At 39.1% G+C, this 25,200-nt stretch overlaps 1 protein-coding gene and 1 long non-coding RNA gene across 3 annotated transcripts in view; one reads left to right on the top strand and one right to left on the bottom strand.

The window, feature by feature from the left end:
• The window catches only part of LOC114200311 (uncharacterized), a 77,676-nt gene extending 75,860 nt beyond the window's left edge, over positions 1 to 1,816 (bottom strand). The window contains exon 1 of the long non-coding RNA XR_015767004.1: positions 1,548 to 1,816. This is a non-coding gene — a long non-coding RNA (uncharacterized LOC114200311). The remainder of the gene's footprint in view (positions 1 to 1,547) is intronic.
• Positions 1 to 25,200, top strand: part of LPIN2 (lipin 2) — an 88,499-nt gene that overhangs the window by 1,569 nt on the left and 61,730 nt on the right. Inside the window, exon 1 of one of the 2 annotated variants that reach the window (XM_028092356.2) lies at positions 20,953 to 21,157. The exons of the other annotated variant lie outside the window; for it this stretch is intronic. Coding sequence (XP_027948157.1) covers positions 21,050 to 21,157 — 108 coding nt within the window. The 5' untranslated portion in view covers positions 20,953 to 21,049. Of the gene's footprint in view, positions 1 to 20,952; positions 21,158 to 25,200 lie in introns of those variants that run through there. 2 annotated transcript variants of the gene reach the window in all.

Genomic DNA, 25,200 nt, shown 5'->3' with positions numbered 1-25,200 from the left:
GTTGATAGAGATGGCCTTAGAATGCTAGAAATGAAACGATAGGTTCTGTTTTAATATGTGATAGCACAGTTGAGAACCAACAGAGAAGCTTTATGTTTAAGAGGAACTGGAAATGGGAGCATTTGAAAACCATTTAACACTATAGTAAAGCCACTGTTAAGAAACAATTAATAGAGTCAGCTGGGCATTGTGTCCTTCATTGCTCCAAGAATGTAGCAATGAAGATACTCATCACCCTGTATTGTAATTTTGGTTTACCCGGGGGACTGTCGCCTGCGCTAGACTGAAGGTCCTTGCAGGCCAGACTTGGTAGCTGCCTGGTACCAAATGCAGAGCCAGCTTTTAGAAGAACCTCCATGGAGTTCTGTTGAATAAGGGTAGGAAGCAGCAGTCAGTGTGTGTGTGTGTCCTTACCAGTGACCTGAGAGCTGGTGGTACTTTTTGAATGAGTTCACTCAACTTTCCTGAATTGTGAGCTTTGGTTGAATAATCCTGATGGTGCCACCCATTAGAGGTGGTAAAAGGTTAAATTAAGCTCATGAGTATTACATTTTGCAATGTTTGGTTTAAATATTAATATTTAGTTTAAATATAGCTTGGTTCTCTGTGTCAACAGCTATTTCCTCTGGGTATGTTTTTTTTGGTATACATTATTTCCTCATATAAAGCAGCACAGTAACACTTAGCTGGAAGCTTTGTCTTGTTGGGAGATAGATTCAGCTGCCTCCCTTACGTGCTTAATAATGTAAGTCGGGAGGTTTTTCTTTAAGTCTGACTTAAGTCCACCTGCCTTTAATTTAAATCCTTTCCTTTTGCTCTGACCCTAATAGCTGTCACTGTGTGGTGTGTGTGTGCACGCGCGCACGTCTGCTTATTAACTTACCAGTCAGTGGCTAGACAGTGGTTTGGGACATTTCTTTTGAAAGCCCATTTTTATCTGTTTTATTCCCTTCGTTTATAAGTAAGACGTGATACTTCTGGCTGAGCCCCAGAGTCTTCTGAACTGTCATTTGCCTTCTTCATGATGAAAAAACTCACAAGTTAGTAGGGAGAGCCTCTAGTTGGCAGAATCCTATATAGATTGTCTTATTAAAACTTTGGAGGTAATTACTGTAGGCTGGAGTAGTAAGCTTTATGGCTATATTAGAAGGCGTTCAAATAAGATTTCTTGGTGGCTTTGCTAGCAGTTAACTGCACTTTTTGGAACCCCCCTCCCCTGATGTCAGTTTGATTATTCTTTTTAGTAACACAGCGTTGCTAACACTAAACACTTTACACATGTACCCTCCTTTACTCTTGAAGACAAATATGTGGGGCGCCTGGGTGGCTCAGTTGGTTAAGCGTCTGCTTTCAGCTCACGTCATGATCCTGGGTCCTGGATGGAGCCTCACGTGGGGCTCCCTGCTCAGAGGGGAGTTTGCTTCTCCCTTTCCCTCTGTCTCTCCCCCCTGCTCGTTCTCTCTCTCTCTGTCCCTCTCGTCCTCTCTCTCAAATTAATAAAATCTTAAAAAAAAAAAAAGACAAATGTGTGAGAGAACCACACTCACCTCTGAGGTCCAGGTGAAGCAGCTAGGTATCTCTGAGAGTCAGTGGCAACCTGTGTGTGGTAGAGGCATTCCAGCTTGTGCTCCTCAGTTGTGGCCACCTTGCTCCTGACTGATCACTGGAAGCTTGGCCCAGGTGGTCTACCTCTGTTTTGAAGTTCTGTAACTGGGTGATTTCTGCTCTAAGTTTTCAGTCTATCAAGAAGGAAGAAGAAAAAAAATCTGTTAGGAGATAAGCTGTGTGGCAATGCAAGATAAAGCCCTGAATGTGACTTTGAGGATTAGAATGCTGATAAGATACACAGTTTTTTAAATTAGATTCACCGACTACAGTTTAGATTCTTTTTCCTCTAAAGCCCCTGAATACTAAATTTCTGTCATCCTATTTTTGTCAATTTAGATTGGTGTTAAAATTATTACTAAGAAAATGAGGAAGGAGCCAGAAATCATTGAACTTGTAAAGCGTAACAACGGTTACAGCATCCGCTTCTTTTGCTACCTTCATTTTATCTCTGCACAAAGAGGGTATTGAAAGTTGAGGTGGTTTACGTGTTAGAAGAAGGGTCTTTTAAAATTGTTTGTTTTAGGTCAAATATATTAGTTGAGAGACTACATAAATGTATTAGAAAAATGGAGCATTCATAGAAAGAGATCTTTTAAAAATCCACTTAGAATCTGTGTAGCTATTTTTATAATCTTTGAATTTAGAACTTTATTATGTGGTGTTTATCTGTAGTGTCCTATATTTTCAACATGAACCATCCAAATTAGGCTTTTCTACTTCTTTGGAGGAGAAACATTGGCTCATAGAAAAGCCCACCTTGTGATGTTCAGGTCGCTGGAGGATTGCCTTTATCCAACTTGTTGTCACATTTCAACAGTTTAGAAAGTCTTTACCTCTGTAGTTACAGTAGCTAATTTTATGAATAGTAAATTAGTTTCTTGCCTTTATTTCATTTCATATTATTTACTTTTTGCGCCAATTCTCTTAATTTTGTTTAGTAATATGTGTATTTGTCTGAACTGCCTCAAATTTGTTTTTCAACCAGGCAAAGTATAAATAAAAATGAAACTGATTTATAAATTCTGAGTTGTTTTCAACTCCTGGCATCTTTTTTATCTTTCCTGTTCAAATATCTCCAGTGATCCATTCTCACCTATTTTAGCAAATATATTTTTCCCATCTCAGTTCTCTCATTTCAGTTTTCTCCCTACCATCTCCACCTGCCCCAAACATTTAATTATTTTCTGCAGTACTCACTTTCCTTGATGAATTTCAGCTGTAGGAGGCGTTGATCTTGTGTTACTTTGTGTTTGCTCTTAAATCACCTGTGGCTTTAGCTGTTAATCTGCATTAGAGTAAATTGTTGTCTCTTTAATTTTCAGACACTCTGTTGTGGCCTGCAGACTAGTGCTAGTTTGCCTGCTTGCTGTAAACAGTGGAACTAAGGAGAGTAGTAGGGGAGAGATGGACTGTTGAATGGAAATGATAAAAAGCTTGTCTGAAAGGTTTGTCAGACTCTGGTAGAGCAAGTAGGATTTGAGGAGAGGAGGAAGGAACCTTTAAACATGAACACCTGAGGATAGGATTGCAACAGATTTTAAAAGTAACTATGAGGGAGAAAGAGACAAACGGACAGACCTTCATAGGTTGATGTGCAGAAAGCTCAAATAGAGTGACCTGGAGTGGCTGTACAGACCTCTTACAATGCAGTGGAAATTTTTTGAGGGTCTGGTGTGCTGTCTCCCATTGTTTTGATTTTTAACTTTTGGGGTCACTCGTGAATTTAGTTGAAATTTTAAGTTAACATTATAGGGGGTATAAAGGGACGTGGATTTGAAAGGTTTAAGAAACATGATTAAAGACATAGTATTTCAAAGAGAAGGGCCATCAGTATCTAGGTTTAAAAATTATTTGGTTTTGTTTTTTTTTTTAATTTTTTTTTAAGGATTTTATTTATTCATTTGAGACACAGAGGTGCAGAGAGAGAGAAGAGAAAGCATGAGCAGGGAGAGAGGGAGAGGGAGAAGCAGGCTCCTTGCTGAGCCAGGAGCCCGATGTGAGGCTTGATCCCAGGACCCTGGGATCATGACCTGAGCCGAAGGCAGACGCTTAACCATCTGAGCCACCCAGGCGCCCCCAAAATTATTTGGTTTTGGTGGTCATAACTAAGTAATTATTAGATGAAGAAGAGAAGCTGAGCATGAGGAAAGCATCCTTCATTGATTTTACTCGGAGAAAAAAAAGATAGGCATATGGTACCAAGTAACTTTAGTGACTGAATTTCTGCTTCTACCTGTTTCTGAAATACAGAAGGGATAATTGATTTAAACATCTTTTTTTATTTAAAACATATGTTTTTAGATCTATAGTAAGATGTTTTCTTTTTTATAGAAAGAATCATAAACAAAAAATTCATTGGTTAATCTACCTAAAAGCCTTTTTTGTGCTTCTGAATAAACAGTGGAATTGTACAATTCCATGATGGTTCTAATCTATTCAATGCATTATGATGTGACCTGTATTGCTCCTGGCAAGATAGATGTGTCTAGGGACTTGGTGTTTACTGATTCTAAAGAGAGGTGTCCAAAATGTGGATAGGTTTTATCAGGTATTTGGGCATAAGCTATTAAATTTAGCCTTCTGAAGCACTTGGGTGGCTCAGTTGGTTGATTTTAGCACAGGTCCAGATTTTAGGGTTGTGAGTTCAGGCCCCACATTGGGCTTCATGATGGGCATGGAGCCTACTTAAAAAACATAAAGCAAAAGATAAATATAAAAGAATCTCAGCAAAATCATCAGATAGTTGGTATGAATTATGAACTCTGATTTGGAACTCTTTGAATTGTGCTATGATATTTTCCCCAACAGTTGTTTCTAAGTTTATGATCTTTGTAAAGTGATGTGCCTTTTTTCTGGACCAACATAAGTCAGATAGTGTTTGGGTTTACTGAAGAACCATAGGGAATATACTTTTTGTTTCCTTCAGGATGTTAAGTGTAATTATTTTTTTTCTTTGTGAAATATTGCAAAGTGCCCACGTTTTATATCTTTTTAAATTGCTTTAATCTTAACATTTTTTGGATGAGTAATACTTATCTGACATAATTATAGACGTAACATCTTTACATACGAACTGTACAAGAACAGGACTTATTTAGAGAAGTATCTAAATACTTTCTAAATAGAAAGCTATTTTATCTTTTTTAAAAGATTTTTATTATTTATTTATTTATAGAATGAGTGGGGTGGAGGGAGAGGAGGAGGAAGAGGGAGAGAGAGAATCTCTCAAGCAGACTGCATGCTGAGCTCAAAGCCTGACTCTCTGGCTGGATCTCAGGACCCTGAGATTGTGACCTGAGCCAAAACCAAGAGTCGGATGCTTAATCTACTGTGCCACCCAGGTGCCCTGGAAGCTGTTTTATAATTTAAAATATGTATTAAACAAATGTTTTGTAAGGAAGGAGTAATCTTTTGTTGTAGGGTTTTCTGACTGGTCCAATGAATTCAAAATATCTTGCCTAAGTAGCAGTATTTGGAAAGTAAACATTTGGAATTTTGCTGTCTTTAATATACACTGTCCACTGAGACTCAGTCCATAAAATGGTGCTGATGCCTATTTCTTAGGAACATGATTGAACACCTTTGGGTGAGGCATTATGCTTTACATAAATTATTTCTTAAGAGGCACAACAACTCTGCACGGTAAAGATAGTAGCTGCATTTTTTAGGTGAAGACAGTGAAGCTGAAAGAGATTGCCAGAGGCATGGCAGTGTGTGTTGACATTGACGTCATTCCATTGCCCCTGCTCCCATGTCATCGCACTGCGCCAGGACTATAAGAATTCTCGTGAATCTGATTGACGTGCCTAAACCAATTTGGGGGTTTTGTTTTTACTTTATTAGGTAGAACTGGAGAACTTACTCTTAAGGTCAGCATCTATAAACTGCTAATAGAAGGGTAGCACCTGCTGTCTAGGAGCCTTGGGTTTCTCTAAATCATTTATGTATCCAAACCAACCATGTTGAGAAAGACCAGCCAAGAAAACAGTGGAAGTGACCTGGTTCCACCACACCTACCTGGGGCCTGCTCGAGTGAGTTGTACGATATGAAGCTGGTGCTCCTCAGCCTGCCTTCTGTAATATGAGCATATCCCTGGGCTGAGTTTGGTTTGGTGTTTAAAACATGGCCCCTAAACTCTAGCCAAATTTTGGTCTCGGACTCAGCTTGAGAGGAAGGCAGTTCTTTTTAGTGTTGGGAGGAAGAAATGGGCTCAGTTGGACTTTTTGAGACATGGTATGTCAGTATCCAACATGATGTCTTCTTGAAGGATTTTCCCTTGTAATTTTGATTATTATATGAGAAGTATACTCCACAACCCCTGGGTTATGTGGGACCGGATTGTGTGTAGGAGCCCTGCGCTACAACATTTCAGAGTTGGACAGAACTTGTAGCCTCTTACTCCATGTTGTAACCCTTGTCCCATCACATTGTGGGTAGCCTGCTGAAACCTCTAATTTGTTGAGTATCTGAGTTTGTGTTTTTGAACAGATTTGTTTTTTACGAATTGGCTCTTACTTCACTATATCATTTGACTCACTTGGTAGCTACATCTGCAGATAGAATTCTCTCTGATGGAATTTTAATGGTGTCTTACTGTAATTGAATAAGTGATTTGGTATTTATGAACTCTTCAATACAGAATAATTTCTCATTAAACAGAAATATATTCATAGATCTTTAGGAATTCCCAAATTCATGATTACATGTTTGGTATATACTCAGTTGTCTCATCTGTAATGTGGAGATAACAATACCTACTGAAAGCCTGATTCTGAGGATTGGATGAGGTTGTGTATTAAACCAGAGCCACAAGCCACCTAGAGGTCCAGAGGCAGGGTGGCAGGGTAGGATTTCTAACCAGACAAGATGCGCCAGTGTTGAGAGGCACAGGGGCAAAAAGAAAAGCGAATAGCACATCTCTCTTGCCTTGAAGTACCTTATAGGCTTGTAGGAGAATTAAGTAAGTCTACTTCTGTATCAAGCAAACTTTTCTAAAACCAGGTAGGGAGGGATTGTGAAGGGAGTACTGACTGCATGAGTGAGTGAAAGTGAGTCAAAGGAAGTATCTTGGAGTGAGCTTCTGTGCTTATGTTTTTAGAATGAACATATGATGCTTAGTTGAAAGATGTTTGTGCTTGCTTAAAACTTCCTTGACCTAGAACTTTTATCTCTGTAGTGTTAACATAGAAAATTTATTTTTATGTTAGCAATTTTGTATATAAGCTTTATGTACTGCATATGTTGGTAAATTTAAGCCTTGTGATTTTTGCCATCATTTCATCTCTTGCTCCATGAATTTTGTTGTCGAGGCCTATAAGTGGAGCGTTTTCTTTGTGTCTAGAAAGCAGAGCTGTCCTCTGTACCTATTGTATACAGTGCAGGCGAATGCTTAACTAAAAAACACTGTTGCTGACTAATTCATAAAGTCTCTTAACATTTTTCTATAAACTTTAATAACTGATTATCATCATTAAAATTTCCTTAGATTATAAACCTACACGAAATTTTATTTTCTACTATTTGAAATATATTAATAAACCTGTATGGTTAATGGTGGATAATTTTTTTTTAATCTTTTGAGTGTCATCCTTTTCAGTGTTGGCTAAATCTTTTGCTAGTATCTTTGACATAGAAAGAAAAGGGCTTTTGGTTTAGGACATTTCCCTTTTCAAAGTGAATGAACTAGATGACTAATAAGAATTTTATATATTTAAATCTTCTGGTTCATTTGTTTTAATGAGACATACCTAAAGCTCAGTGCTAATGCTGAGAGCTGGAAAAGAACTTTTCCTAATTAAAAGCAAAACAAAATAAAAACCCATAGTGCTCATATTTGCTTGGTGTTTGTTTTTTCTTTTCTCTAGTAGTTTTTATTCCTTGTAGATAGGATTCTTTATCATAAGGCTGCATCACATGATAGTCCTATTCATCTTTTACTTTTTTTCATTTTTTACATTTTTAAGTATACTTTATATCTAAAAATTAAGAGAGTACTTTGAGATACGTAGTGAAGAATACCAGTCTCTTTCTCACTGCCGATTACTGCTTCCTAGAAGAAGTTTCTTTCAACTCTTTTTACTTGTTTCTTGTGAGCTTTAATTCTATGCGTGTATGCCTACACTACTGTGGCTTGGTTTTTCGGTTTTAGACATTCTCTGTGGATTTCCTACTATGCTAGATGAAGATTCATCTCTTACATAACTCTCACACACTTTTCCTTCTATCCTTTGCATGTAATGGTATCATAATTTTTAAATTTCTCAGTATTCAGTATTTATGTTTTCATGGCCGAGTACTGTTTAAAACTAAGCATATGCAATGATTTTATTTCTTCACCAAATTTTTGTTTTCCCTGGAGTTAATTGTTTTGTTGGGATTAATCACAAATTCAGGCCCCCCAGTTTCTGACAGAATTACAGGACTCTGAGCAGTGAACACCTCACTGCATCCTATTGATTTCTCACCTCAGTCAGGCCTTCTTTCCTAGGTAGTCCTCTGTCAGCCTGCTTCCTCATTTTGGTGGGCACATCCCCCTGTAGCTTTTTTTTTTATTATTAATATTAATCACCATACATTACATCATTAGTTTTTGATGTAGTGTTCCATGATTCATTGTTTGTGTATAACACCCAGTACTCCATGCAGAACGTGCCCTCCTTAATACCCATCACCAGGCTAACCCATCCCCCACTCCCTCCCCTCTAGAACCCTCAGTTTGTTTTTCAGAGTCCATCATCTCTCATGGTTCGTCTCCCCCTCCGATTTCCCCCCCTTCATTCTTCCCCTCCTGCTATCTTCTGCTGCTGCTTTTTTTTTTTTTTTTACATATATTGTATTATTTGTTTCAGAGGTACAGATCTGTGATTCAACAGTCTTGTACAATTCACAGCACTCACCATAGCACATACCCTCCCCAATGTCTATCACCCTGCCACCCCATCCCTCCCACCCCCCACCACTCCAGCAACCCTCAGTTTGTTTCCTGAGATTAAGAATTCCCCATATCAGTGGGGTCATATGATACATGTCTTTCTCTGATTGACTTACTTTGCTCAGCATGGCACCCTCCAGTTCATTCCATGTCATTGCAAATGGCAAGATCTCATTCCTTTTGATGGCTGCATAATATTCCATTGTATGTATATACCACATCTTCTTTATCCATTCATCTGTCAGTGGACATCTTGGCTCTTTCCACAGTTTGGCTATTGTGGACATTGCTGCTATAAACATCGGGGTGCACGTACCCCTTCGGATCCCTACATTTGTATCTTTGGGGTAAATACCCAGTAGTGCAATTGCTGGATTGTATGGTAGCTCTATTTTCAACTTTTTCAAGAACCTCCATACCGTTTTTCCAGAGTGGCTGCCCCAGCTTGCATTCCCACCAACAGTGTAGGAGGGTTCCCCTTTCTCCGCATCCCCACCGACATCTGTTGTTTCCTGACTTAATTTTAGCCATTCTGACTGGTGTGAGGTGATATCTCATTGAGGTTTTGATTTGGATTTCCCTGATGCCGAGCGATGGTGAGCACTTTTTCATGTGTCTGTTGGCCATTTGGATGTCTTCTTTGGAAAAATGTCTGTTCGTGTCTTCTGCCCATTTCTTGATTGGATCATTTGTTCTTGGGGTGTTGAGTTTAAGAAGTTCTTTATAGATTTTGGATACTAGCCCTTTATCTGATATGTCATTTGCAAATATTTTCTCCCATTCTGTCGGTTGTCTTTTGGTTTTGTGGACTGTTTCTTTTGCTGTGCAAAAGCTTTTATCTTGATGAGGTCCCAGTAGTTCATTTTTGCCCTTGCTTCCCTTGCCTTTGGCGATGTTTCTAGGAAAAAGTTGCTGCGGCTGAGGTTGAAGAGGTTGCTGCCTGTGTTCTCCTTTAGGATTTTGATTGACTCTTGTCTCACATTTAGGTCTTTCAACCATTTGGAGTCTATTTTTGTGTGTGGTGTAAGGAAATGGTCCAGTTTCATTCTTCTGCATGTGGCTGTCCAATTTTCCCAACACCATTTGTTGAAGAGACTGTCTTTTTTCCATTGGACATTCTTTCCTGCTTTGTCGAAGATTAGTTGATCATAGAGTTGAGGGTCCATTTCTGGGCTCTCTATTCTGTTCCATTGATCTGTGTGTCTGTTTTTGTGCCAGTACCTTACTGTCTTGATGATGACAGCTTTGTAATAGAGCTGGAAGTCCGGAATTGTGATGCCGCCAGCTTTGCTTTTCTTTTTCAAGATTCCTCTGGCTATTTGGGGTCTTTTCTGGTTCCATACAAATTTTAGGATTATTTGTTCCATTTCTTTGAAAAAAGTGGATGGTATTTTGATGGGGATTGCATTGAATGTGTAGATTACTCTAGGTAGCATTGACATCATCACAATATTCTTCTGATCCATGAGCATGGAACGTTTTTCCATTTCTTTGTGTCTTCCTCAATTTCTTTCATGAGTATTTTATAGTTTTCTGAGTACAGATCCTTTGCCTCTTTGGTTAGATTTATTCCTAGGGTATTGTATGGTTTTGGGTGCAATTGTAAATGGGATCGACTCCTTAATTTCTCTTTTTTCTGTCTTATTGTTGGTCCCCTGTAGCTTTTTGAGAAAGGGTTCACAGTAGGTCAATTCTGAGACCTTACCTGTCTGGAAATTTATTCTAGCCCCATACTTAATTGGTAGGCTGGCTATGGAATGCTAGAATGGAAATAGTTTTCCTTTAGAAGTTTGATTTGTTTACTGTTGAGAAATACCAAGCTTTTTTTTTTTTTAAAGATTTTATTTATTTATTTGAGAGAGAGAGAATGAGAGATAGAGAGCACGAGAGGGAAGAGGGTCAGAGGGAGAAGCGGACTCCCTGCTGAGCAGGGAGCCCGATGTGGGACTCGATCCCGGGACTCCAGGATCATGACCTGAGCCGAAGGCAGTCGCTTAACCAACTGAGCCACCCAGGCGCCCGAGAAATACCAAGCTTTTTAATTTGTTTTTCTCTCCTTCCCATTCTTTCTATCCTTTCCCTTTCTCTTCCAGTTTTCTTTCTTTGTTTTTTGTTTTTTTTAAAGCAATTTTATCTCTTTTTAAAGTCTCTCCTCTTTCTCATATTTTGATGAAGTGCCTTTGTTTGTGATTTGCAGCCTTTGTCCCTGTACCATTCACTGTGAGGGAGTGACCGGAACACCTGAGAAGTGCCCTCCTCACGTGGCTTCACGGTGGGACCCACAGTCCTGGCATTGCTTTGTACACTGATGCCTGGCTAGCAGGCAGGTATATTATCAGTCTGTGTAGGTCAGAAGGGCATAAAAACATTCAATATATGGGTGCTTCTCAGATCTGGTGAGGCTTCATCCCCACAAGCAGAATCATCTGTGGCAGTGTGTCCTCATGAAAAGTTTGAGAGGTAGCTGACATTGGGGTGCTGTACCTCTGATTCAGAGTATGATGTGCATCCTGCTTTGTATAGCCATGCCCACATGGTGATTTCTGAATCCTTTGCCCTTAAAGAAACTGCAGAGCCTTTAACGTTGTCTATTGGCATCTTTCCATTGTGACTGTCTTTGATGGAGCCCACTACAGTGCAGATACCTGTCCACGTTGGTGCTGGGTACTTGGTAGGAATTTTCAACTTGGAAAATCATGTTTTTGACGCTGGGAAATTGTCTTATAGTTGTCATGCTTTTTTGACATACCTCCACCAGTGTGGGCTCTTGTTTTGAGCACTTCCTTGCTTTTGATCGCCCATTTTTTTCCTCCATCCATTTTTTTGCCTTTCAAAAACTTGACAACCTCTTTCATTTCCTGTTATTTCCTCCAAACGTTCTCTTTGTGCTTGTGAGTTACCCCTTTTATGTTTCTTTACTATTAGGTTAGTGAGTGTATAACAAAGTACCACACACTGGATGGTTTAAACAGCAGAAAAATTTATTGTCTCACAGTTCTGGAGGCTGGAAGTCTGAAATGAAGGTGTTGGCAGGGTTAGCTCCTTCTGAAGGCTATAGGGAGAATCTGTTCATGCCTCCTAACTTCTCGTGGTTAGCTGGCAATTTTTGGCATTTCTTGGTTTGTATGTACAGTATCCTGATTACTACCTTCATGGTCACATGGCATTCTGTGTGTGTGTATGTGTCTTGGTCCAAGTTTCCCCTTTTTCTAAGGATGTTAGTCATATTGGTGTAGGGCCCACCCTGATGACCTCATTTTAACCTGATTACCTCCATAAAGATCCTGTTTCCAAAGAAGGTCACATTCTGAGATACTGAGAATTGAAACTCCAAATTAGTTTTGGGGACACAGTTCAACTCTGAACGGTGGATTTTAAGAGGGAATGAAGATCAAATGTATGACATCCTTTGCATTTTTTGTTTTGGGTTTTTTAAAAAAGATTTTTATTTATCTACTTGACAGAGCGAGAGCAGGAACACAAGAAGGGGGAGTGGGAGAGGGAGAAACAGGCTTCCCACTGAGCAGGGAGCTCGATGCAGGGCTCAATCCCAGGACCCTGGGACCATGACCTGAGCCGAAGGCAGACGCTTAACTGAGCCACCCAGGCGCCCCGACATCCTTTGTGTGTAACAGAATGTCTAGTTATCGTAATAGTTTTAAAGACTCTTAATCACATCTGTCTTCACTGAAGATCAGAAAGCAACTCTCAGGAAATAATTTTTAGATTACACTTGGTGATTTTTTTTTTTTAAGATTTTGTTTATTTATTTGACAGAGAGAGATACAGCGAGAGAGGGAACACAAGCAGGGGGAGTGGGAGAGGGAGAAGCAGTCTTCCCGCCAAGCAGGGAGACCGATGCGGGGCTCGATCCCAGGACCCTGGGATCTTGAACTGAGCCGAAGGCAGACGCTTAACGACTGAGTCACCCAGGCGCCCCCACTTGGTGATTTTTGTTCAGATTCATGTGACTGTTAAATTTCTGCTGGTTTCCTGAATGTTTAATAACTTAGTATCTGATCACCTCATTTGCTATCCTTGTTTTGTTTCTAAAGTAATTTGAAGGTTGGCAGCATGATTACAGCAGTGTCTTGTGAGAAAGTAAATTCTGTCATGACATAGTTATGTGAACATGATCAGCCAGGTTCTGATGCTCTGTCTTCTGTGTTAATTGCACTCTTTCTTTTTCAGATGTGAGTCTCCTGGGTTAAGGTTGTTTGATTTTAAAAGTTCTGTCATACGTTTTTGTTTTGTTTTGTTTTGGCTTCTCAATCCCTTTACCTAAAGTAGCCCTTCCTGTCCTTCCTCCTTTTTTGGCAGCGTCACTCTCTTTAATTTCCTTTATAATAGTTATCCCAGTCTGGGATTTTATTTCTTCTTCTTTTTTTTTAAGATTTTATTTATTTATTTGTCAGAGCACAAGCAGGGGGAGTGGCAGGCAGAGGGAGAAACAGGCTTCCTGCTGAGCAAGGAGCCCGACGTGAGACTTGATACCAGGACCTGAGCCAAAGGCAGACGCCCAACTGACTGAGCCACCCAGGCATCCCTGTTTTTTATTTCTTGTCTCTCTTTCTCCATTAGAATCTTAGTGCCGTGAGAGCAGGCACCTCATCAGCCAGGTTCACTGCTTGATCTCAGCTCAGAATAGAATAGTACCTACACATGAAAGTAGACACTGCTTTTTAAACAGGTCAGTGAGTTGAAATAAGCTTTATTTTCCAACATTCCAAATGTTGCTTCACTGAGTTGCTGTTGCTCTTGGAAGTCCTTCTCTCTTGTTGCAGTAGCTCAGTGTACAAGTAGTCAGTGTACAAGCTTGTGATAACACAGTGGTACAGCCTTACCTGGCGTTTGTTTTGCAAAGCTATGTCAAACTAGGCCACAGCTCAAACTGGAGTGCTGGGTGGCTCTCACAGTAGCGATGTAGTTGGCGATGGCTACTGTCTCCACAGCTTCTCCCTTTATCCACCCAGATGTCCTCCAGGCTGGGAGAGGGAGTCCCCTTCCTGACATTTCTGAAAATTCTGTTAGGGTCCCAGTAGTAGTTGTGCACAATAAAGCAGGGCCTGAAATTTGAAAGTTGTGTTTTAATTGGCTTCTGGTGGAAGACTCCTCCATCTCCACAGCCTCTCCCAGTTTCCCCAGGGGCCTCTGCAGACACCAGTATGGGATGCCTGGAGTTAGGAGTGGGATCTCTGTATGGCTGCACAGGAGTTCACATCCCTGCTTCTTGGCCTCATGGTCGCCATGTTCTGTTTAATTGAGACAGACCTAGGCAGTTCCAAAGAGAAGAGTGGAGAACCGGTGAATTTGTGCTTCCTGATCTAAAACCTGTTTCTCTGGGTAATAGGGAGGGGGGTGCTGCATTCCTGAGAGTTAAATACAAGAGAGATTGCAAGTATTGTTTAAAAACTGAATATGTGTTACTGGAGCTGAGGAATTCTCCTGGTCACTTTCATGACATCAGTTAAGGGGTTGGATTGGCACTCCCCCCCCCCCCCTTGTTTCTTTTTTATTAGTATGCTACCAGTAATCAGGAAGATTTTTCTCTCCACCTGCAGGAGTCACTGAAAGATGGTTGAGGGGAACCTTCCTTCTAATGTTGCTGTTCTTAGATGCCTCTTTGCTTTCTTGGATCCTCTGCTGTCCTGGCATTGCAAGGTTAAATTTTAGACATTACCAGCATTTAACCTCTAAGAATAGCAAAGCTGACTTAAGGCTTTACCCATCTTAGAATTGCATTTGTTTGTATGTGTGAAATCTAACTATTGTCATGTATAAATCTGGGTACCAATGCTACATTTTTTTTTCTTACGCATTTGAAGGGAACTTTGGAGTGAAGTAGGGAGATTTGATTTCTGAAAGACAGTCTAATAAGAGTTCTGATTGTTTTTGTTTTAGTTTAAATACAGACAGTTGAATAAAATCTGGTAAGAAAATTAGATGTAGCATAGAAGTTTCTTAATATCGTAAAAGTAAATTCCTTAAGTTATCATTGTCATAACAATGTAATTTAGCCATTTTGCTGTTCATTTCCTGAAGAACACAAATGAACCTGCGAACAAGAGTATGAAATGGTGGCATATTCTGGTGCATATTCTGATGGGGAGGGAAGGGTGATGTGGCTGCAGTCAAGTCGAGAAATATGTTGGTTTGAAAAAGAAACAAGTTGGGAGAGCAAGCCTGTCACAGGGTTGCCAGATTCCGTTGGTGCATTTAAGGCTACAGATAATAATTGATACTTTCACCTGTCCTACCAGGATGACTCTTCTCAGCAGTGCCCATGATGATTCTTTATTAAAATGATAATCCCAATTGCTTGGGTGGTATTTTATTTAAGCCTGCTAATATGACAGTAAGCAAATTATAAATTAAACATCAATGTTATGGTTAAAAACAAAGGTTCTGGAGTCAGGCCTTGGTTTATTAAATCCTGGCTTCTTTATTTTTTTTTAAAGATTTTATTTATTTGACAGAGAGCAAGAGAGCACAAGCAGGGGGAGTAGCAGACAGAGGGAGAGGGAGAAGCAGGCTCCCCGCTGAGCAGAGAGCCTGAGGCGGGGCTCGATCCCTGGACCCTGGGATCATGACCTGAGCCGAAGACAGATGCTTAACCAACTGAGCCACCCAGGCGCCCCCTATATCCTATCCTGGCTTCTCCATCTAGCAGCTGTAAAACTTGAGCAGGTTCTCTGTATGATAGTTGTGTATATGGGATGTTTATACACTTATTTCTTGAGGGTCTAGTGTATTTATTATTATTTGTATGAGTTTTATATATGATAGAAACTTTACAGATAGAATCTGTAAGTACTTAATCAGCATTACAGTAGCAGTTCATTTATATAGATGGAAGAAGAGAGCAAGAAAACAAGTACCAGCTAATTACCAGTATTTTTAAAATAAAATTGTAAGTAATTCAAAGGGTGCCTGGGTGGCTCAGTTGGTTAAGCGACTGCCTTCGGCTCAGGTCATGATCCTGGAGTCCTGGGATCGAGTCCCACATGGGGCTCCCTGCCCAGCAGGGAGTCTGCTTCTCCCTCTGACCCTCTTCCCTCTGGTGCTCTCTCTCATTCTCTCTCTCTCAAATAAATAAATAAAATCTTTAAAAAAAAAGTGCAGTCGAAGCAAATGGCAACAAAGTAGTTAAAACAACCATCACCAGTTTTTCAGGGGGTCCAGAAAATCTTTAGTTAGAAATGTGCAATACCAAATGGAGGAAGGGAAGATTCCTCTTGAGAGCCAAGAAGTGTAAGAATATGACTGACTTGGGTCCCTGCATGATGCCGTTCTCACAATTTGTTAAATTTTTGTTTATTTTTCTTTGGATTGTGTTAATGATATTAAGTCTTGCTCACTTTATTTGCTGTAGTTTTCTTTGGCAAGTTCTAAGCCATCTCACTTTTGACCTGGCATGGAGAGATCTTTAAAGTAGCTTCATTTGGCCTCAGTGTTATAATATGCTCCTGTTAGTGGTGAGTTGATAGCAACGAATTTGTGTCTGTAAGATTCTGTAAGATTAAAGCATCACACTTTTAAAAGTGTTTACTATTTTTAAATTTGATAATGTGACTTGCATTTCAACAGGATTTCTTGAGTGTGCTTGAAATGGGGTGACATAGTCCTGGTACGGAATATTGCTTACATAATTAGGGTGTCATCCCTGAGTGTCACTGTGGTGCAAGGCCATTGCAAACTGCTATTCAGAGGGTAAAATGAGAAGAAAGAAACATTTAAACAGAAACAGTTGTGATTAACAGGACATGGACGGGGACACACACACACAGCATTGAAGCAGCTGCCACGGGAATTTTGAGCAGAGCAGAGCGTTCCCCATTTGCTTTGGCTTTATTTTATTGACAGTGTTGTCCAGAATTGGTGATAAAGTCAAACCATGATTCTTCTGATCCTTAATTGGGCTGTTCCGCTTTACCATCTTAATGATCAAGCAGATATACTTGATAGCTGCAGCCAGACAGCTCTCAGTATTGTCTCTCTGGTCTCAAAATATTGGGTGAAAGTGTGACCTAGAACATTAGTGTCAGAGGGTTGGGTTTCCGAGGCTGTTTAGTACCAAACTCCTTAAAGTGGGATATGGACACTGAGGATATTCTAGGCCCTAGAGTCAGTGTGATATATTAACCTTTGAACTTGGTAGAAGAAAACTGTCCAGTCATCTTTTTTTTTTCATACTTAAAAAATGGACGTAGCAGAGTAGAATGCAGAGTATGTTGAATTTTAAAGGTTAAAAAGTTTTCAAGATTATCTTTGAAAAAGATACTTCAAGTTGGGCCTCAGGAGACCCTTCCTGTTTTTTTCTCCTCTTCCTGAAAAGACCTATATGCATTTGATTTTTCATTAATTCACAGCTCAAATGAACAGTCACTGGCTACCCTTGTTAAGAGTTTTGGGGATTGTGTGAGGATATAATGAAACACTGGAACCTGAGTAAACTAGGTAGCCATTATCCAGTAAGCAGTTAAACTACACATGTTTGAAAAACCTGAGTTTTATCAAGAGGAATTTTGCTCGGGGCGCCTGGGTGGCTCAGTGGGTTAAGTGTCTGCCTTTGGCTCAGTTCATGATCCCAGGGTCCTGGGATCGAGCCCCACATCGGGCTCCCTGCTTAGTGGGGAGCCTGCTTCTCCCTCTCCCTCTGCTGCTCCCCCTGCTAGAGCTCTCTCTCTCTCTGTCAGATAAATAAAATCTTAAAAAAAAAAATTTTTTTTTGCTCTTGGTTTTGAAGAAAGCATATTAGTCCTTTTTGTTTTCATAAGCAAACAGTGAATTATAAGTAATTCCAGATATAGGAAGAAAAACGTCATTGGTGTAGGTAAGAGCCATCTGGCTCAAGGAAATCTGTTGTGTGGGTCTCTTTGTCATGAGTGCCCTTGAAAATGTAGAGATGCACTTGAGTTAATTACTGTAGAACAATCATGATAGAGATTATGAATTCATTGTAACTGAGGCTTTAAAAGATATTTTCATCATGATTTTATACTAATCAAAACTTTTTAATGTTCTTACCTCTTTGGTAATTCAGTAGAAATAAGTTGGTATTCCACGGTGTGACCACTGGGGGGTGTAGATTATTTTCATTTTTTGTGTTAAAGTCAATATAACTTGTGGCGTAAGTACTTCTATGGAACCAATTTAGCTCAACCTCAGATAAGCAGATCTCAGGTTAGGACGTTTTAAGTTAATCTTTATGTCTTCTTAAGAAGCCCTTTAATACCTGGTCTCGTACCTACAGGATTAGTAGTAAAAAAAAAAAAGTGTATTTTACTAGTATCATTATCAGCTGTGGAGTCTGTCCTGATTAGCATTTTAGCTTTGTTTCCTTAAGCTAGACTTTTTCTGGAAAGATACAAGTCTAGGAAAAACTTCCAAATTCTACTGAACGCTTTTTTTTTTTAAGGTTGTTAAAGATGCTGTGTAAAAGTAAAAAGTAGTCTTTCTTGATATTCAACCATTTATTATCTTTGGTTGTAGAGAAAAAGTTTGACAGTACACTAGTGTTTTTCTTTGAAAAACCATATGGATGATTAAGAATTGTTGGTTGTAGTTTTAACTTTTATTGACTCAGTCCAAAAAGTGCCACCACTCAAGAGATGGGCCAGAACCAGAATGTCAGTTACCAACTAACTGGGAGTCAGGTGATCCACAGGTCACCACAGGGGGAAACTGGAGGTGTGTGCCTCTTGCAGAATCAATGTTTGGAAGATGAGCTCATCGTGTCCGGGTCCATGGTGCATGCCCACTTGGAGTCAGAACATTCTGTGAGTCATCAGTCCAAACAGTGAAACAGTCAGTACCAAGACTAGCAGGAAATTGAAGTGACTGGCCTAGGCCCTGGTTGTTTTGTAAGAGGCATTTGAGGTGAAGTTTTACCTGAAGAGAGTTCATACCCACCAACCTCTGGCTCTTACCTTTCTTCTTTTGTTAGCCCTTTGTCTTTTCCTTCTCGTTGACCTTTATTCTCCTTTCCCTAGCACTTTGTCTTCTGGTCTTAACCTGGCATCATGGGAAGAAAACAATGAACCAGAAATCAGGTCTAAGTGGGTGACCTTGGACTAACTGCCTGATTTCTTGCTGGGCCTCAGTTTACTCACTTTTTTAAAAAGATTTTATTTATTTGGGGTGGGAGGTTGGGGAAGGAAAAGAAAGGGGGAAAGAATCTTAAGCCGACTCTGCTGAGCGCAGAGCCCGAGGCAGGGTTCGATCTCCCCACCCTGAGATCATGACCTGAGCCGAAACCAAGAGTGGGATGCTCAACCAACAGCCACCCAGGTGCCCCTCAGTTGACTAACTTTTAAAATGGATAAAGTTTTTGTTTTTCTCTTTTCCCTGTATCTTTATCCCTCCAGTTGCCCTCCTCCTCAACAGTTTTCCCTTTCTCCAGTCATTCCATCTATATATTTTCTCATCTCTTTCAAGTTTTATTTTCTCTGCTTTCTCCTTAATCATCTTTCTCGTTCTCTTTCTTACCTTTCTCCCTGACGTCTTATTTCTGCTTTTATTATTTTCCTATTAGCAGCACCCCAATATCAGTTTTTATCTTACTACCATCTGATGCTGGGTATCCAGAACTGCCGTAGGACATGGAGGGAAAAGTTTAAATTCTTACACGTTGTGTAATATTTAGACCAAAAAAAAAAAAATCACTTCTCTTTTAAAAGGAGGAATTTGTGTTCCCTGATGTATACAGAGTTAGATTACCAGCACCCAAGGGCACTTTCATGTACTCCAGGCTCACATTAATGTCTGGTAGGCTGGGCAGCAAGCAGTATAACATACTGAATGCAAGATAAATTTTTTGCCATTTCTCATGTTGGTGAAATTTGTTTTTAATTCTGTTTAATATTTTTATTATATGTATCTTGGTGGTGTATTGCTGTAGTAAACATTACCAGGCTCCCTTTACTTGGTCAAACATTTGGAAATGCTGTCTTTTTGTGATGTTTAGAGGTAGAGGAAAAAGTTCAGTAATTTGAACATCATTAAATATATGAGGATCAACTAGTATATTGTTGATGAATTAACTCAGTACTTTTATGGAATGGTGAAAAATCCTGTCATCTTCATTTCTTCTTTAGTAGAACTTTGGCTGAATGTCCTTTTTCTCCCCTTGTTCTCAAGATTGTCTCAGGGCCCTAAGGTGGTGCTTTGTCCAGTAGAAATATAATGGGAGTCATAGGGGCACCTGGGTGGCTCAGTCTTTAAATGTCTGCCTTCAGTTCGGGTCATGATCCCGGGGTCCTGGGATCCAGCCCCGCGTTGGGGTCCTGGGATCCAGCCCCGCGTTGGGCTCCCTGCTCAGTGGGAAGCCTGCTTCTCCCTCTCCCACTCCCTGTTTGTGTTCCCTCTCTTGTTATGTCTCTGTCAAATAAATAAACAAAATCTTCTAAAAAAATAATAATGGAGTCATATATGTAATTTTAAATTGCATATAGCAAAAAGAAAAAACCGGGTATAAATTTTAAGAATATATCGTATTTAACTAAGGACATCCAAAATATTATCATTTTAACATTTATGTATAAAAAATTAGATTATTTCACATTCCATTTTTATTTTGTGTGTTTTACACTTACAACACCTCTCAGTTGGCTCTGGCAACATTGCACATATAGCCACGTTGTAATGAACAGCACAACCATAGACAGCTGTATTGAATAAAATAGTATATTTTTAATTAAAAACAATATATTTTGTCCATGTGTGTTAGGTATGTTTTCACGTTTTAGAAAAATTCACTTGTAGATGTTGACTTAAGGAAAGATAGAAAGGGAGTACCAGGAATATTTGAATTTTACAATGCTGCAGTGTCATACTCTTAAATTGTTCAGTATTTTACTATATGTGAATATTATATAACAATATTAATAAATAACTTATTACTATAACTTTTTATTATTTACAGGGCTGAGCAGGCTGTCTTCCATCCAGAATTGTGAAAACATATTGAGTCATACTGATAGGACAAAAAATTGTTATTGAATTCTAGAAAGCATCTATAACCTGCTGTCTTTGGGAAGCTCGTTGATTACTTAGAAAATATATGTACATTATTTTCCCTCAAATGATTAATTTTTTATAAGATTACTTTTCTATATAGTTTTTATTTCTAAAACGAGAATGTGATTGATTTGGAGAATCATTAACTCAATCCCTGTCCTGTGTCATGGAAGCTGCAGTGACCATCATGTGATTGGGCAGGACTTGGTACCTATCAGTGTAAACACATGGCACAGCCTGTCCCATGCCCCTCCTTATCTCCTTCAGAGAGAAGGGGTTGAGGCGTTTTGAACAAATCTTACTGGTAAAGTCGTGTATGTATTGCTTTTTTTTTTTTTTTTTAACAACCATTTCCTTTCAGTTTTAACCATATTGTGTCGGCAAAGTTTGCACTCAGTTTGTCAGCAGAGTGGCTTTGCGTTTGGATAATTTAGGACTGTAACTTTGTCTCTGAAAAAAGGACATGCTTGATAAGCTTGTTCAGTTTTAAGATGTTTTACTTAGAAGATGATAGTGAAGATGAGGAGGAGAAGGTTCATGAAGACTCACTAAGTAAAACTGAAGGTATTTACCATGGAAAGGCCCCTGCTGGTATCCTGGTGAGTTACATGCACCAATGTCCTGTTGACTTTGCTTGCTTGCTCTATCTGGGTAGTACTAAGAGAAGAGGACTAATGCCTTTTCTTTGGAAAATGTAGCACCATGCTACACCATCTTTCTACTTTTTTCTATTTATTATTTAACAAATAACTTTCTGCCTAGGAAAAAATGAGGTTGCTGCTTTAAACAGAATTTTTTTAAAACTAGGTTTCAAACTAAACAATCTGGTTTTACATTTTTGCTTCTAAGTGCAGTAGTTGAGGAATAAAAAACATTTTAAAAGTTTTAGGGTTTTTACTGTCCTAGCCAAAATTTTTTGGAAAACTGAATATTTTGAAACTAGCATTTTATTCTGATATATGATACAAAAGAGTGACTGCAGTCTTTCTCCTATGATTACAAAAAAAATATTGTAAGCTTTGACATGCGGGCAAAATGCAAATTGAGGTGTTTTTTTTTTTTTTAATCTAGACAAGATACAAAATAAATCATATGAAAATGTTAAGTTCTAGAAGTCAGCATTAAGGAAATAAAATCAGGTAGATTAAGGACAATATAATTTAACTCTACCTGTGGAACCTTTTCCTTCAAAAATCTCAAGTAAATACCATGAGGTAAAGGTGTTTCTTAGGAAATTAAGGATGTATGTTTTTATGAAAACAAGTGTAAAAAAACAGATAATTTCTAATATCTGTGGCTCATAATCAGGTTGATTTTAAAGTTATATAAATTTTTGTCACCTTTAAAAATGTTACCACATTTGTGTGCTTTTTGCTTTTTGGACTCGATGAAAGTGTACTTGTTCGGGGTTCTCAGGAACCAATGGAACTGAACACTGTTTGAATATGAATGGAAGTCAGGTATACAGAGAGAAACAATTTATTTTTCAGATTTCCTTTTTTTTTTTTTAAGATTTTATTTATTTGACAGAGAGATAGCGAGAGCAGGAACACAAGCAGGGGGAGTGGGAGAGGGAGAAGCAGGCTTCCCGCGGAGCAGGGAGCCCGATGTGGGACTCGATCCCAGGAACCTGGGATCATGACCTGAGCCGAAGGCAGACACTTAACGACTGAGCCACCCAGGTGCCCCAGATTTCCTTTTTAATAGTATAGAGTGTATGTATATATGGATTCATCCACATTTGTTGTAAAGGTCAGTGGGGAGAATAATGAATATAGCTGCATCTTTATGAATATATAAAAAATTCTTTTATTGAGCAGCACTAACACACACAAACCACCTATCTCAGGAAGTTCTTATGCTATACTGGTGTTTTCTAGAGAGAGGTCAACGGTATTTGATTAGACTGCATTTTATTAACAGTTCCCTTTTATGTTAATGTCAGAACATTGAAGTCCCATGAGTCACCTCCCTGCCCCAAGAGAAACTTCGATTTTTCTGAATGGCTAGTGTTAGGGTGCTAGATTTGATATCTGCTTAATAAGCTGTACTGATGATGTAAGAGTTAGACTTTATAACTTGTGTGGGGGGGGCAAGGGCGACAGGGAAAAACCTAGTTTTCAGGGTCCAGGTCCTCAGTGACCCTGACACTCCTTAACTATTCATATACTGCCTGGGTGAATGTCTCCATCTTAAAGGAGATGATTTTATGGGTTTGGAACATAAATGTATAAATCTCATAATTTAAAAAACAGAAGACTTTTGTGCTTTATTAGAAATTAGCAATTGGAAAAAAAAGTTTCCATAATTTTTAAACAAGTGAAGATAATCCCTTTATTTGGTAAGCCACATTATTTCATATTTTAATATCCTGAAGTTCCAAAATAATCTGGCCTTATTTTCCACTGCTTATTTTAAACTACCTTGATAGCATTTTTAAATCAGGGCAGCATGTACTACAGGAGTGCTTAGCCAAACTTGTAATCCTAGGAAATGCTTCTAGAATCAAGTATTTCTGTGGAGACTCTAGACAGCATCTGGACATTCTTATTAGAGATGAGAACCCATGCACAGAGGCTATGGGACCTGCTCATGGGGCCGAAGTGAGAACTTGACCTCTGTGTCTTCATGTCCTCACCGCTAGCTGCAGGGAACTCCATGAAGCAAGTGGGCAGTGCTTCTCCATTCTTATCCCTCTGTGCTCTTTCAGAGGACCTGGGCACCAGTGTGGTTGAGTCCAAAAAGCTTATTTTTTTCGGAGAGAATTTTGTATGTTTATGTCATTTATAGTAAGATTTACTAACAAACATGGTAGTAGAAGATAGCAAGTCACCTGATAGGTGGGGCATGTGGCTTAGGGCAGTGTCTTATGCTGAGTTAGGAAATCTCCCCTCAATCCCCAACCCTTAGCACATTTTGTCATTACTTCCTGCTGCCTGAAATCCTAGAATAGCACTAGGTGAATGGGTCCAAAACCAAACACTTTCCTCCAATCCAGCATCAGGAGTGTTCACAAAACTAAATATTTAGTTGCGTAGAATTTTATTTCGTCTCAGAAATGTGGTGTTACTAGGTAGGCAGTTTGGGGGAGTAAATTCTCCTAGAATCTTTCTGTTTTCACAGCTCATTTACCTCTTTAATCCTGATGCCACAGATGAGCTCAGGAATTTTGTGGAGAGTAGCATAGAGGCTGTGGCCAGAAATATGTTTAGGCTTTTTGAAATTATTATCCATTTTTATATTTATGCCCCCATCTGTTGTCAGAAATGACTTAGAGACATGCATACACACAACTACTCCCTAATGCTGTAGAGTACATGACTCACCTGTTAATTTAAAGAAAACAAAATTCTTTTCATTCAGCAAATATCAATTATGCCACACTGGTTTTGCTAGATACTGACAGTTTTGTTTTTTTTTTTTTTGCACTTACTAATGTGTCTGAGTTATTTGCTGCTCTTGAGTTTGTGAGTAGCACAACTGGACAGATTTCAGCAAATGTCTATAAAAATGCTGCCTCTTGGAGCGCCTGGCTGGCTCAGTCGTTAAGTGACTGCCTTCAGCTCAGGTCATGGTCCCAGGGTCCTGGGATCGAGTCCCACATCGGGTTCCCTGCTCCACGGGAAGCCTGCCTCTTCCCTCTCCCACTCCCCCTCCTTGTGTTCCCTCTCTCCCTGTGTCTCTGTCAAATAAAATCTTTAAAAAAAAAAAAAAAAGCCTCTTTTAGTTTGCCCACATCCTTGTTTCTGATTACATACTCCCAGTTAGCTTAACTGTTTCACCCAGTTGATTGGGATAATCCCAATATTGCAGATCTGATCCAGATGCTGGTCAGGTAGTTTTGTGCATAGGAAAAACAAGATGTAATCCCATCACTGTTTTTAGATGACACATGAATCAGGTGTTGGTCCAGTCTACAGGATTTGGACACAACTGTCTGAAAGGATCTAAACAAAAATCTTATCTCTCGGGAAAAACGCATATCTTTTTATATAATATTTTACATTCACATCTTAGGTATTAAATATTCAAAATCAACCCATTTGTACTGAAGAAAAAATTTTAGACACCAATTCTAGAGTAGATAATTTTTGTTCGTGTTATACATTCTTATCTAATTGAAAGTAGGGAAAATAATTTTTATTGGTTATTTTTCACTCTTGCTGCTTGTTCTAGAAAAATACTTATTTGTCCCTTCTTTGAAACCTTTTGCATAATCTAGAATCATTGTCTGAGCTCTTAGGATACTTAGGGAAGAGATTTTTCAAAGGGTGGAAATAAAAGTATACTGATCTTAATGTTAGAGTACCATTTTAACTCTGTGATTAAAAATCATGTTTAGAATTTTGTATGCCCTTGGTGTACTATCTTAATCCTAGCTGTATCTATGTAGAAAAGACCTTCATCAGAAATTTGCCTAAAGTGAATCCCAGGAAAACCTGAAGGGAAAGTTATGTAATCTCCAGAATGTTACTGCATTCTTTTGAGACTTACCTAACTCCACTTGAACTGCAGATAGAGGCTATCATAGGTTAGAGGTCAAGGGGCAGTAGTTAAGATTATAGAAGTCATCTGTCATCTTTTATAGTCTAACAAAGCATGAAGTTATAACCATTATAGACTGATATTTCAGAACTTAATT

The sequence above is a fragment of the Eumetopias jubatus genome, unplaced genomic scaffold (assembly GCF_037043125.1).
Source record: "Eumetopias jubatus isolate StellerSeaLion01/CBP00866 unplaced genomic scaffold, mEumJub1_p1.0 scaffold_16, whole genome shotgun sequence".
Lineage (NCBI taxonomy): Eukaryota > Metazoa > Chordata > Mammalia > Carnivora > Otariidae > Eumetopias > Eumetopias jubatus.
The sequence above is the reverse complement of the archived record's forward strand: the minus strand, read 5'-3'. Positions and strand labels throughout refer to the sequence as shown.